Below are 14,705 nucleotides of genomic sequence, written 5' to 3'. Positions count from 1 at the left end.
GGGAAGGGGGTGGGGCTGGAGATGAAGGAATGAGTGAGGCCCCTCCTCACTTCATCTAGCTTAGTCCCTTTATCCTGTGAAGTAGGCGTCATCATTAGCCCTCTTTTACAGAGGAGAGAACTGAGGCTTCGAGAGAGAGAAACTTGGCCAGGAGTTTCCTCTCGGTCCGACCACCTCGGTGCCCCGCCGGGGACGGTGGTTGGGCGCCGGGAGCTGGGGGCGGTGCGCGGCAGGGGCGGGGGCGGAGCGCGGACAAAACGGCCGCGGGCAGCGGGGCGGCTGACGCGGCCATGGAGGGCGAGGGCTGCCGCTACCAATTTCGGATTGCGCTGCTGGGGGACGCGGCGGTGGGCAAGACGTCGCTGCTGAGGAGTTACGTGGCGGGCGCACCTGGCGCCCCGGAGCCCGACCCCGAGCCTGAGCCCACTGTGGGCGCCGAGTGCTACCGCCGCGCGCTGCAGCTGCGGGCCGGGCCGCGGGTCAAGCTGCAGCTCTGGGACACCGCGGGCCACGAGCGCTTCAGGTGCGGGTAGCCGGGGCGCGGGAGGGACTCCTGGTGGGGGGCTTGGTGCCAGTGCGCTCGGCCACGTCAACCCCCGTAGAGGCCAACTTAGAGGTCAAGCGGAGGGCGAGGTCCCTGCCCTTGGTCCCGTCTGGTCCGCTGGGTCCAGACCCTCCCCTGCTCGGAGTCATTTTCCCCCACGAACACTGCGGGGTGGGCCGAGTCCCAGAGCCCAGGAACATCCCTGGTTTTGAGCTCTGGACTCTGGAGAGGTGAGTGATACTGGCCCCGGGTGCTGAGAGCTCAGAACAGAGCGGGAAGTGTCGAGGAGATGTGGAAGGGAGAGAAGTTTGTGTTGACCTTAAAGGATCGGCAGGAGTTTGCCAAGAAGAGAACGGAGAAGCGAAAACCTAGGTCAGGGCAGCACCAGGCCTCCTCCAGGAATGAGGGATTCGAGTTACGCTTGCACCCTAACTGGGAAGCACCCAGACTTTTATTTATTTATTTATTTTGAGACGGAGTCTCGCTCTGTTGCCCAGGCTGGAGTGCAGTGGCGCGATCTGGGCTCTGTGCAAGCTCCGCCTCCCGCGTTCACGCCATTCTCCTGCCTCAGCCTCCTGAGTAGCTAGAACTACAGGTGCCCGTCACCACGCCCAGCTAATTTTTTTGTATTTTTACTAGAGACGGGGTTTCACCGTGTTAGCCAGGATGGTCTCGATTTCCTGACCTCGTGATCCACCCACCTCGGCCTCCCAAAGTGCTGGAATTACTGGCATGAGCCACCGCGCCCAGCCAACTCCCAGACTGTTAGGAGAGACACAGACACTGAGACAGAGAACCACAGGGCTGCGTGAAGTGAGCCCTGCTGGGGTGTGAGGCATTCTGTGGATCCCAGGGGGAGGAGGTCCTGCCTCTGGGGGTGTCATCAGTCTCTCCCAGCTTACCTCTCTGCCTCCTTGCCTCCCCAGGTGCATCACCAGGTCCTTTTACCGGAACGTGGTGGGTGTCCTGCTAGTCTTTGATGTGACAAACAGGAAGTCCTTTGAACACATCCAAGACTGGCACCAGGAGGTCATGGCCACTCAGGGCCCAGACAAGGTCATCTTCCTGCTGGTTGGCCACAAGAGTGACCTGCAGAGCACCCGTTGTGTCTCAGCCCAGGAGGCCGAGGAGCTGGCTGCCTCCCTGGGCATGGCCTTCGTGGAGACCTCGGTTAAAAACAACTGCAATGTGGACCTGGCCTTTGACATTCTCGCAGATGCTATCCAGCAGGCCCTGCAGCAGGGGGACATCAAGCTAGAAGAGGGCTGGGGGGGTGTCCGGCTCATCCACAAGGCCCAAATCCCCAGGTCCCCCAGCAGGAAGCAGCACCCAGGCCCATGCCAGTGTTAACTCTGGGAAAGAAAGGGTTAAAGCAGTCCCAGACTCAGCTCACCTGGTGGGATGGGGAGTGTTAGTATCTCTCTGGAGGACAAATGACAGAAGGATTCATATAAACAGTATCCTGACACAGTCATGCTTCCTGGATTTTGGAGTCGAGGCTTTCTACAGAAAAGAAGGGTCTGATGGCCGGGCGCGGTGGCTCACACCTGTAATCTTAGCATTTTTGGAGGTGCAGGATGGCGGATCACCTGAGGTCAGGAGTTCAAGGCCAGCCTGGCCAATATGGTGAAACCCCATCTCTATTAAAAATACAAAAATTAGCTGGGTATGGTGGCACATGTCTGTAATCCCAGCTACTCAGGAGGCTAAGGCAGGAGAATTGCTTGAACCCAGGAGGCAGAGATTGCAGTGAGCCAAGGCTGCGCCACTGCACTCCAGCCTGGGTGACAGAGTGAGACTCTGTTTCAAAAAAAAAAAAAAAGAGAGAGAGGAAAAGAAAGGCCTGAGAGACCAGATGTGCAACTTGCTGTCCTTGAACCTCAGTGTCCTTATCTGTCCATGGGGCTCATAAAAGATCCCACCTTGCAAGGAGGTGGTGACCATGAATGAGATAGTGGACAGGATGTGCTCACCCAGAGCCTGCCATGCTATGAATTGAATGACAAAAGCTCTCATTCCCACTCCCTTCTTTCTTGGCTGTGATGTGGCCACTCTGGCAGCATTCCTGGGCTCAGACACTGAGAAGCCAGCATCAGGAAGCTGCTGTATGGGCTAAGGCAGGTGTGGGGAATTCCAGGGGGAGCTTGGCTTGGAGGCTCCTTATGTCCTCAGGCTAAAATGATTCTGGGCATGGGATTAATATGTGACATCAAATCCAAGGTTGCTGGCCAATGCCCCCACCCTAGGCCCAGGGGCTGAAAATGGATGTTGGAGGCTGGGACGAACATGAATGTGTAGCAACTATGTTGGGCACACAGTGGCCACTGTGATGAGCCACCAAGACCCGCCTTCCTGGCTGGGGAACCCATCAACCCTCTCCCCAGTGCTGGAGTGCCGCTGGATGATGGACTTCAGCTTGCCCCACTCTCTGGGAAAGGCCCTCCCTTCAGGGCAGCCCGTATCCAATGTCCATCTACTGGGGGGCCTTAAAGGCCTTTCCGTCTTGTCCCTGCTCTGGACAACTCTGAAAGTCAAACCTAACTTTATCAGTCTCTGTAGGCTTCGTTGAGGACATTGTTGTGACATCATAGCCGAGTTATCCCTGTGCCCAATCCTGCTTCCTTTTCTTCCCCAAAACAGGTATCCATCTCAAGAATATCCCCTCATAAGTATCTGCACACTCGTCTCCATCTCAGAATCTGCCTCCTGGTAACCTAACCTACAACGGGAACTGCTAGGCAGGGAATGTCCTGGGAGCAATTAGGGTAAGGCTTCATGGAAGAGATGCTGTTTATGTTAGGCCAAATCTCAGCAGATGTAGGGCTTAGTGGGTGTCATTGTGCTGTAGCAACAAGCACAGCCACTTTGTTGGGTGCAGTGGCTCATGCCTGTAATCCCAGCACTTTGGGAGGCCTAGGCAGGCAGTTCACTTGAGGTCGGGAGTTCAACCAAACCTCCTTGAGCCTCGGTTTCCTCCTCAGTCAGTAACATGAGACTGATAATCCCTCCTTCCTATGGTTCTTAGAAGGTTTTCAATCAGAGTGAATTTCTTAGCTTCCTCCCCATGGAGACGGGGCTGAGGGGTCTTCCTGTGCACTTGGTCCTGCCTTTTTTTTTTTAACCCATAAAAATTCACCTGTTTTATTTTGTGGGGGGTGAGGAATATCCATTACCTCAGACATTTATATTTTATTTGTATTACAAACAATCCAGTTATACTTTTTTATTTCTAAATGTACAATAAATTACTGTTGACTATAGTCACCCTGTTGTGCTATCAAACGTTAGATCTTATTCATCCTATTTATTTATTTATTTTTATTTTTATTTATTTATTTTTTTTGAGACGGAGTCTTGCTCTGTTGCCCGGGCTGGAGTGCAGTGGCCAGATCTCAGCTCACTGCAAGCTCCGCCTCCCGGGTTCACGCCATTCTCCTGCCTCAGCCTCCCAAGTAGCTGGGACTACAGGCGCCCGCCACCTCGCCCGGCTAGTTTTTTTGTATTTTTTAGTAGAGACGGGGTTTCACTGTGTTAGCCAGGATGGTCTTGATCTCCTGACCTCGTGATCCGCCCGTCTCGGCCTCCCAAAGTGCTGGGATTACAGGCTTGAGCCACCGCGCCCGGCCCTATTCATTCTATTTAACTACATTTTTGGCTTGACGCGGTGGCTCACGCCTGTAATCCCAGCACTCTGAGAGCCGAGGTGGGCGGATCACCTGAGGTCAGGAGTTCGAGACCAGCCTGGCCAACATGGTGAAACCCCATCTCTACTAAAAACACAAAAATTAGCTGGATGTGGTGGCATATGCCTGTAATCCCAGCTACCCTGGAGTCTGAGGCAGGAGAATCACTGGAACCTGGGAGGCAGAGGCTGTGGTGAGCTGAGACCGCGCCACCACACTCCAGCCTGGGCAACAGAGCGAGACTCCATCTCAAAAAATGAATAAATAAAAATAAAATAAAAATATGTTTTTGTACCCATTAGCCATACCCACTTTCCCCTACCACTACCCTTGCCAGCCTCTGGTCACCATCATTCTACTCTATCTCCATGAGGTCAATTGTTTTAATTTTTAGCTCCCACAAGTAAGTGAGAATGTGAGAAATCTGTCTTTCTGTGCCTGGCTTTTTTCACTTACAATTCCAGTTCCATCCATGTTGTTGCAAATGATCTGCCTCTTCTTTTTAAAACATCCTTATTCATCCTTGTGACAACATGGTGAGGTTGGCACAGTCATCCCCATTTCACAGATAAGAAAGCTGGGGCCAGGAGAGGAAAATGACTTGCTTTAGGGCGTCTTTTCATTCCTTCATCAATTTTTTTTTCTTTTTTTTAAAGATACAGGGTCTTGCTCTGTTGCCCAGGCTGGAGTGCGTGCAGTGGTGCAATCACACCTCACTGCAATGTTGACCTCCTGGGCTCAAGTGATCCTCCCACCTCAGATTCCCAAGTAGCTGGGACTACAGGTGTGCTTCACCAAGCTAACTTTTACATTGTTTGCAGGGACAGGGTGTCACTATGTTGCCAAGGCTGGTCTCACACTCCTGGCCTCAATGAATCCTCCTGCCTCAGCCTCCCAAAATGCTGGGATTACAGGTGTGAGCCACTACACCTGGTCTTCTTCATCAATTTTTTTTTTTTTTTTTTTTTTTGAGACAGAGTCTCGCTGTGTCACCCAGGCTGCAGTGCAGTGGGGCAATTTCAGCTCACTGCAACCTCTGCCTCCCGGGTTCAAACGATTCTCCTGCCTCAGCCTCCCAAGAAGGTGGGACTACAGGTGCGTGCCACCACACCAGACTAATTTTTGTATTTTCAGTAGAGACAGGGTTTCACCGTGTTGGCCAGGCTGGTCTCAAACTCCTGACCTGAGGTACTCTGCCCGCCTCAGCCTCCCAAAGTGCTGGGATTACAGGCATGAGCCACCATGCCCGGCTGCTTCATCAATTTTCTTTTCTTTCTTTGTTTTTTCTTTGAGACGGAGTTTTGCTCTTGTTGCCCAGGCTGGAGTGCAGTGGTGCGATCTCTGCTCACCGCAACCTCCACCTCCCGGGTTCAAGTGATCCTTCTGCCTCAGCCTCCCCAGTAGCTGGGATTATAGGCATGCACCATCACGCCCGGCTAATTTTGTATTTTTAGTAGAGACGGGGTTTCTCCATGTTGGTCAGGCTGGTCTTGAACTCCTGACCTCAGGTTATCCGCCTGCTCCCCAAGTGCTGGGATTAGAGGCGTGAGCCACTGTGCCTGGTCCGTCAGAGGCTTATTATTATTATTATTTTGAGACGGAGTCTCGCTCTGTCATCCAGGCTGGAGTGCAGTGGTGCAATCTTGGCTCAGTGTAACCTCTGCCTCCCAGGTTCAAGCGATTCTCCTGCCTCAACCTCCTGAGTAGCTGGGACTACAGGCGCGTGCCACCACGCCCGGCTAATTTTTTGTGTTTTTAATGAGACGGGGTTTCACCATGTTAGCCAGGATGGTCTCGATATTCTGACCTCGTGATCCGCCCACCTCGGCCTCCCAAAGTGCTGGGATTACAGGTGTGAGCCACCGTGCCTGGCCCTACCAGAGGCTTATTATTAAACCCACAGCAACCCTGTAAGGTTGGGCTGATCTTGTCCATTTCATAGACCTCAGCTCCAAGACAGGGAAACTCATGTGGCTAAACTGGTGAATCCAGGCCAGCTCCAATAATCTTGTCCGCCGCCTCAGGCCAGCCGCGGGGTGGGTCCTTTCTCAAACTTCAGTGCTCCAGTCCTGCCCTCACCATCCCCCTCAGTGTGGCAAAATCTCAGAGGCTGTAAGTGGCTTTGATGGGTGTGTGCCTGCACAAGCAGAGCGAGCCCAACCTACAGGAAAGCCTGTGCCAAGGATACAGGAAAGGCGGAGGACACCAGTGTACATAGTGCCACTCCTTTTGAGTCTCAGGCCTCCAAGGTCTTCTGTAATTCAGCATCCACTTCGACTCAGAGGGATCTTTTTAAAGGACAGTTTTGGCCTGGCCGCCTCCCTGCTCGAATCCTCCTATGGCCCCACACCTACAGCATAAAATCCAAATCCTTTAGCTCTAGTCCAAGCCTTTCATCACCTGGAGCCAGCTGCATCATCACTAACCATTGGCCCAGGCGGCCAAATTGTGAACCAGTTGTGGCTGTGGACTTCACATATGCTGTTTTCTGTGCCAGGAAAGTCCCAGCTCTCTCTCCCTGTGTTATCTGATCTGCCTGCAACACTCAGGTAGACATCACCTCCTTTTAACCACATTATCCCAGCTGCCAAAAATAGGGCAGACTTTGCTGTCAAACCTGGTTTGAATCTCAGTTCCACTAACAGTGGGACCCTGACCAACTCACTTCATCTTTCTAAGTAAGCCTCAGTGGCTTAAAAATGAGGATAATGGGCTGGGCGCGGTGGCTCACGCCTGCAATCCCAGCACTTTAGGAGGCCGAGGTGGGCGGAACATGAGGTCAAGAGATCGAGACCATACTGGCTAACACGGTGAAGCTCCGTTTCTACCAAAGATACAAAAAATTAGCCAGGTGTGGTGGCACACGCCTGTGGTGCCACCCTAACCCTGAGGGCCAAGGAGAGAACTCATCCACCAGGAAGGGAGGGGTCAAGAGAAGGGGCCTTGGAAGCCATTTAGAAGGATGGACACTGGACTAATGGCACAGGTCTGAGTCCTGGCCTGCCTAGTGACCTTGGACAGGTCATACGACCTCTCCAGATCTCAGCGTTCTTATCTGTAAAATAAGGGCCACATTGGATAGCCTCTGAAGGCCCTTTCTTTTGTAGCTCCAGGTAATTGTAAGACCCTATTTTTTTTTTTTTTTGAGACAGAGTATCGCTCTGTTGCCCAGGCTGGAGTGCAGTGGCCGGATCTCAGTTCACTGCAAGCTCCGCCTCCCAGGTTTACGCCATTCTCCTGCCTCAGCCTCCCAAGTAGCTGAGACTACAGGCGCCTGCCACATCGCCCGGCTAGTTTTTTGTATTTTTTTAGTAGAGACGGGGTTTCACCCTGTTCGCCAGGATGGTCTCGATTTCCTGACCTCGTGATCCACCCGTCTCAGCGACCCAAAGTGCTGGGATTAAAGGCTTGAGCCACTGCACTCGGCTGTAAGACCCTATTTTAACTTTGTTTTCCTCCTCCCAGCTTTAAGCCATGCAGGCAGGGGACTCTCTCCAGGATGACTCTCTCCAGGATGGCTCCCTGGTCCCAGATGGCTCCTTCTGTGTCCTTGGAACTCATCCTATTGTTACAGCCAGCCCCTGCCCCTGTCTTTTGGTTAACTCCTTGGGAAAATGTCTCAAGTCTTTTTTTTTAGATGGAGTCTCACTCTTGTCGCCCTGACTGGGGTGCAGTGGTACGATCTCGGCTCACTGCAGCCTCTACCTCCTGGGTTCCAGCTATTCTCCTGCCTCAGCCTCCCGAGTAGCTAAGATTACAGGCACATGCCACCATGCCTGGCTTTTATATTTTTAGTAGAAACAAGGTTTCACTATGTTGGCCAGGCTGGTCTCGAACTCCTGACCTCAGGTGATCCGCCTGCCTTGGCCTCCCAAAGTGCTGGGGTTACAGGTGTGAGCCACCACACTCAGCTTCAAATCTTATTACCTTTAGTCCAGAAAACTGTAGCAACTTCCAGCTAGTATCCCTCCTGCCTGCTTCCAATTCCACCCTCCACACTGGCAGCCAGAGAGGCTTTTAACATGCAAACATAGTTACACCACTCCTTCACCTGAAACTTCAGGGGTTCCCAATGGCTGTGCAGTGGCTTTTTTTTTTTTCGTGTGTGTGTGCAGTGGTTTTCAAACTTTTATCTGTTTTGAGCATCAGAATCCTCATCTGATGGAATGTTTCTCAGAGCCCTAAAAATGTCCAACAGTTAAGAAAGATGTTATGCAGACTGAAGAGAAGTGGAAAGCTTGGAGCCAGCCTACTGGGCCTTCCACACTACAGCCTGCAACACACACACACAACACACAGTGGCCTGCAAGGCATGGACACTGAACTGAGGGCTCCATGTACCTTCCTAAGGAGCCAGGATGGGCTGGGCACAGTGGCTCACACCTACAATCCCAGCACTGTGGGAGGCAGTGGTAAGCAGATTGCTTGAGCCCAGGATTTTGAGACCAGGATTTTGAGCTGGGGCAACATGGCAAAACGGTCTCTGTTTTTAAAGAATAAATTTTAAAAAAAAGGAGGCTGGGCATGGTGGCTCACACCTGTAATCCCAGCACTTTGGGAGGCTGAGGCAGGCGGATCACCTGAGGTTAGGAGTTTGAGGCCACCCTGGCCAATATCATAAAACCCCGTCCCTACTAAAAATACAAAAATTAGTAGGATGTAGTGGCGCGCCTGTAATCCCAGCTACTCGGGAGGCTGAGGCACAAGAATCGCTTGAACCCGGGAGGCGAAGCTTGCAGTGAGCAGAGATCGCATCACTTCACTCCAGTCTGGGTGAGAGAGTGAGACAGTGAGACTGTTTCTGTTTTTTTGGGATGGAGTCTTGCTCTGTCGCCCAGGCTGGAGTGCAGTGGCACAATCTTGGCTCACTGCAACCTCTGCCTCCCAGGTTCATGTGATTCTCCTGCCTCAGCCTCCTGAGTATCTGGGATTACAGGCATGCGCCACCATGCCTGGCTAATTTTGTATTTTTAGTAGAGACAGGGTTTCTCTATGTTGGTCAGGCTGGTTTCGAACTCCCAACCTCAGATGATCGATCCACCTCAGCCTCCAAAAGTGCTGGGATTACAGGCATGAGCCACTGTGCCCGGCCTTATTTTTTGTATTTTTAGTAGAGACAGGGTTTCGCCATGTTGGCCAGGTTGGTCTTGAACTCCTGACCTCAGGTGATCTACCTGCCTCAGCATTCCAAAGTGCTGGGATTACAGGTGTGAGCCACGGCACCTGGCCAAGGCTTTTTTAAAAAAAAAAAAAAGCCAGGGGCTGGGCACAGTGGCTCATGCCTGTAATCCCAGCACTTTGGGAGGTCAAGGCGGGCAGATCACGTGGTCAGGAGATTGAGGCCTTCTTGGCTAACATGGTGAAACCCCGTCTCTACTAAAAATACAAAAAATTAGCCGGGCATGGTGATGGGGGCCTGTTAGTCCCAGCTATTTGGGAGGCTGAGGCAGGAGAATGGTGTGAACCTGGAGGCGGAGCTAGAAGTGAGCCAAGATCGCGCCACTGCACTCCACCCTGGGCAACAGTATGAGACTCTGTCTCAAAAAAAAAAAAAAAAAAAAAAGAAGAAGCCAGGATGAGGCGCATACCCCTAAGCCTGAGAGCTGTCCACACTCCATGCCCACATTCCACTCAGCTCTAGCCACTCCTATTCTTGCACCTTGTGCTTTGGTCTCACTGACACACTCCAGTAGACCTGTGGGCCTTTGCACACACTACACTTCTGCTTGAAATCCCTCAGTGGCTCCTGTTACTTTTTTGACAGGCCACTCTTTGCTGGGGTCTGCAACATGCTGCATGGCCTGGCCCAGCTTACCTCACTCAACTGCCTCAAGGTTTGTACACCGGGCAAATTTCTCTCCTAGAAAGAGATCCCTACACTCTTCACCTGGATCTCTCACATCTCGGCTCTAACAAAATTTCTCCCCAGCTGACCAGACCCCTTCCCCAGACCTGTGAACCTCTCCTTTGAAGTCCTCGTCCCAGTGCCAGTTTTACACTTATCTAATAACAGGATTGTCCCCTGGGTCTCTTTTTTTTTTTTTTTTTGAGACAAAGTCTGGCTCTGTCGCCCAGGTTGGAGTGCAGTGGTGCAATCTCAGCTCACTACAACCTCCGCCTCCCAGGTTCAAGCAATTCTCCTGTCTCAGCTGCCCGGCTAATTTTTTGTATTTTTAGTAGACACACGGTTTCGCCATGTCGGCCAGGCTGGTCTCAAACTCCTGACCTCAAGTGATCCACCTGCCTTGGCCTCCCAAAGTACTGAGATTATAGGCTTAAGCCACTGCGCCCCGTCACCTGGGTCTGTTTTTATTCATCATTGTATCCCTCTGCTTAGGACCGGCATGGGATTATAAATACTCATTGCTGAATGAATGAACGAGCCCCTCAATATGCACATAGGACAAGACTGAGATGGATGATGCCACTTACTTGTCACACCGCAAATCAAGAACTGGGGTCTTTTGATTCTACCCCAGCTCTTTCCATTAAACTTTCCCGATTCCTGTGTTCCCTTCTGTCTCAGTGGAGATCTCAAAACTAATTCTGGATTCCTTGGCTGCCAAGGTCAGTGACTCGTCCTACTACTGAAACCCAGCTGGAGGCCCCTTGGTGTTTGGTATCACCAACAGAATATCCTTTATGAGTGTCACCACTGGCATCAGGAGGTTCTGGAGAAAGTGAAACCCTTCAACATCATCATCCTGATGGTTGGCCACAAGAGTGACCTGTTGGTGAGCAGCAGGTGACACCACAGGAAAAGAAGCTGGCTGCCTCTTTGGGACACTGAAACTTCAGCCAAGAGCAACGGTAACATTACCACAGCCTCTGAGGAGCTCACTCAATATATCTGTGAGACTGTGAAGAGGGGCACATGGGATCTAACCCAGGGTGGGAGGGAGTTTTGAAAAGCAGGGTCTCAGGCCGGGCGCGGTGGCTCAAGCCTGTAATCCCAGCACTTTGGGAGGCCGAGACGGGCGGATCACGAGGTCAGAAGATCGAGACCATCCTGGCTAACACGGTGAAACCCCGTCTCTACTAAAAAAAATACAAAAAACTAGCCGGGCGAGGTGGCGGGCGCCTGTAGTCCCAGCTATTCGGGAGGCTGAGGCAGAAGAATGGCGTGAACCTGGGAGGCGGAGCTTGCAGTGAGCTGAGATCCGGCCACTGCACTCCAGCCTGGGCGACAGAGCCAGACTCTGTCTCAAAAAATAAATAAATAAACAAATAAACAAATAAATAAATAAAAATAAAAAAATAAAAGCAGGGTCTCATCCTGGGCCAAGCTTCAGGAAGCAGAGGACCAAAGCAGATCAAGGTGGCTGTGCCTATGCTAGTGACCCTTGGGTAGGACAACCATCCTCCCTAGAGCCCACAGAACTCTCACAATCCACAAGGGCCATGCTGGGCCCAGGACAGGATGATGCTAGGTGCCACTGAAGGACATGACCCTGAGGTCTGGAAGGGGCCTGGTTTCTTCTGCATGATGGCAAAAACACCAGGATCAAAGATACCAGCAACTAAGAAGAGATGGGCACCTGCACAGACGCGACTATCCTGAGGACAGGTGCCTACTCCCATCCTTTCTCAGGGAAAGGGATGAACAGCTTTCTCCAGGAGTTCCAGAAGAGCAGGTCAAAAGGGTTTTTAGGCCGGGCGCGGTGGCTCACTCTTGTAATCTCAGCACTTTGGGAGGGTGAGACCTGTCTGGCCAACACAGTGAAAACCCCATCTCTACTAAAAATACAAAAATTAGCTGGGTATGGTGGCAGGTGCCTGTAATCCCAGCTACTCGGGAAGCTGAGGCAGGAGAATCGCTTGAACCCAGGAGGCGGAGGTGGCAGTGAGCCAAGATCGCGCCACTGCACTTCTAGCCTGGGTGACAGAGCTAGACTCCATCTCAAAAAAAATTAAAAAAACAAAAACCAAAAAAACCCAAAAAGGATATTTAGGCACATAACATTGCCAAAACAAGGATGCCTGTTCAGTTGAGGGCCGTGAAAGAAAGGTCCCCCTACTCAATTCTTATGGCAGAGAAGCTGGACTCAAACTCCTGCTGATACTATGGCCTCCCTTGGAGTCAAATGATGGAAAATCCCTGAATTTTTCTCAAACACAGAAATGAATAACGATGCTGCCACCTGCTGACTAGAGAGCTACAATCCAGGCTTGCTTGTCCTGACTCCCTCTGGGATTTCAAAGGTACCCTGTCTTTCGATTAATAACTTCTTTATTCTGGAAAAGCAAATGAAAGTCATATTCATATAAACACTGACATTACAAAGTACAGGGAAAAGGGGAAGGGAGAAGGAAACAAAACCCTTTACAAATCCTGCTAATACTGTCTTACCAAAAAGACCATAATGCTTTGTCCCATATTCAGTCACGTATATAATAAACCACAAATAAAATCTTCTCTGGAAGATACATTGCTCCTCTTTGAGATGGCAGGGAAAAGGGACCGGAAGTTGGGGTAGGAGGCTTTATTCTTTTGGCAGATCCTCTCAGTCATTATAGATATTGCTGCACTGTTAATAAAAAATATATGCTTCTCTGTAAAGCATTAAAAAAAAAAAAAAAATCCAAGGATGAGATGGCTGAGTTCTCAGCTCAAGTATCTCCAAATACATTGTTGTCCATTCCCTGACCTTTCCGTGTGTTATTTCTTGGTTGTTTTCCGGATCAATGCCATTCTCTGAAAGGAGAGAGAAATAAGCAGTTATGCAGCAGCAGCTGGAGTCAGGAGCTTTCTGGAACATTTTGTGTGGCTAGCAGGCCTCGTGGTCTACACTGTAGGCCGCAGCCCTCAGAGACCTGCAGTCACAAGGCATCTCGGTAGATTCCTTTTAACCAGAGAGCCGTCTGCAAGGCCCCAAGAGATGTTTAGATGGGCTAGTGGACCCACTTCATCTACCAAACTGCTCTAGGCTAGCAGAATGGCAAAAAAGTTAAAAGCAGGAGAAAGTGACAGCTCTTGAGTTTTGAGGACTTAGAGGATAAGCTGGGAAAGCATGTGTTTTCTTTCTTTCTTTATTCTTCTTCTTTTTTTTCTTTTTTGAGATGGGATCTCACTCTATTGCAGAGTCTGGAGTGCAGTGGCACGATTTCAGTTCACTGCAACCTCTACCTCCCAAGTTCAAGCGATTCTCCTGCCTCAGCCTCCCCAGTAGCTGGGATTACAGGCACATGCCACCATGCCTGGCTAATTTTTGTTTTGTTTTTTTTTTCTTTTTTTTTTTTTTGAGACAGAGTCTCGCTCTGTCGCCCAGGCTGGAGTGCAGTGGCCGGATCTCAGCTCACGGCAAGCTCCGCCTCCTGGGTTTACGCCATTCTCCTGCCTCAGCCTCCCAAGTAGCTGGGACTACAGGTGCCTGCCACCTCGCCCGGCTAGTTTTTTGTATTTTTTAGTAGAGACGGGGTTTTACCATGTTAGCCAGGATGGTCTCGATCTCCTGACCTCGTGATCCGCCCGTCTCAGCCTCCCAAAGTGCTGGGATTACAGGCTTGAGCTACCGCGCCCGGCCAATTTTTGTATTTTTAGTAGAGACAGGGTTTCACTACGCTGGCCAGGCTGGTCTCGAACTCCTAACCTCAAGTGATCCACCAGCCTCAGCCTCCCAAAGTGCTAGGATTACAGGCATGAGCCACTGTGCCTGGCCAAGCATGTGTTTTCTGGGGTCCCCTGACCCCAATCGTTTCTCCGATGATGGACACAATAGGGAAAGGGCCTCAATTTCAAAGTGTTGCCACACACAAAGGGAGCTGACATTTCACACCTCATGACCTGCATTGAAGGGAAACTGAAGACTAACAACTTCTACCACAGTCCATCATGGAAACACTCAGATCCACAGGTTTCATGATCTGAATTATTTTACTATTACTAGCCACTAGCCAAACTGACAACTTGCTTTGCTCATTCTTTTTGACCAAATACCAATATTATGGCATTTATTGACTAAATAAATAGGGCTGAAAAATGGTTAATTTGGGAGCACAAAGTGACAGTCCATTATTTGGAGGGACTCTCTTCTGAACAGTGCAATCTTTCCACTCAGGAAACTGGTGGCTTCCCTGTAGGGCTTGCTCTGTGAGCTCTACCAATACCTACTCCAGAGATACCAGGCTATGGCAAAGCAGGGGCACTCAACCAGGACTGCCCAGTTGTGCCTGCTAAGCTTGGAAAAAGCTCACGTTTCAAATTAGAGTAGCCACTTAAGTTAAGACAGAAAGGATAACAGCCTTGTCAGAGGGAGGCCAACACTGCTGTTGGACTGATCAAAGATGGGGGTGACTTGCTCCACAGCAGAAGTAGTATTCTCATACTGACTCCTAGGTTCCTTGTTTAGAGGGAACCTTGTTCAAAGGTAAAACCAGGACACAGGCCAGAATGTCCAGCACGGCAACCTGGATACAACCTCTCAGAACAAGTACAGCATATTTTTCCTTTGTTTCTTTTTTTTTTTTTTTTTTTTTTG

The 14,705-nt window shown here is 50.8% G+C and overlaps 2 protein-coding genes across 2 annotated transcripts in view; one reads left to right on the top strand and one right to left on the bottom strand.

The window, feature by feature from the left end:
* Positions 1-262: 262 nt before the first annotated feature.
* On the top strand, positions 263-3,227 carry RAB42 (RAB42, member RAS oncogene family). Its single transcript, XM_023219447.3, has 2 exons — positions 263-523; positions 1,471-3,227. Exons 1-2 carry the CDS (start codon positions 291-293, stop codon positions 1,892-1,894), a joined length of 657 nt encoding a protein of 218 aa, XP_023075215.1. The 5' UTR covers positions 263-290; the 3' UTR covers positions 1,895-3,227.
* Positions 3,228-12,439: 9,212 nt separating this feature from the next.
* The window catches only part of TAF12 (TATA-box binding protein associated factor 12), a 39,184-nt gene continuing 36,918 nt past the window's right edge, over positions 12,440-14,705 (bottom strand). The window contains exon 5 of the mRNA XM_026457195.1: positions 12,440-12,922. Within this exon, the coding sequence (XP_026312980.1) occupies positions 12,887-12,922 (36 nt within the window). The 3' untranslated portion in view covers positions 12,440-12,886. The remainder of the gene's footprint in view (positions 12,923-14,705) is intronic.

This window comes from Piliocolobus tephrosceles, chromosome 1 (genome assembly GCF_002776525.5).
Source record: "Piliocolobus tephrosceles isolate RC106 chromosome 1, ASM277652v3, whole genome shotgun sequence".
In the NCBI taxonomy this organism is placed as follows: Eukaryota; Metazoa; Chordata; class Mammalia; order Primates; family Cercopithecidae; genus Piliocolobus; species Piliocolobus tephrosceles.
The sequence above is the reverse complement of the archived record's forward strand: the minus strand, read 5'-3'. Positions and strand labels throughout refer to the sequence as shown.

Excerpts from the sequence above, each read along its gene's own strand:
- RAB42 (XM_023219447.3), top strand. The coding sequence starts at position 291 with ATGGAGGGCGAGGGCTGCCGCTACCAATTTCGGATTGCGCTGCTGGGG. Across the intron at positions 524-1,470 it reads GCGGGCCACGAGCGCTTCAG|GTGCATCACCAGGTCCTTTT; the intron begins GTGCGGGTAGCC and ends TTGCCTCCCCAG.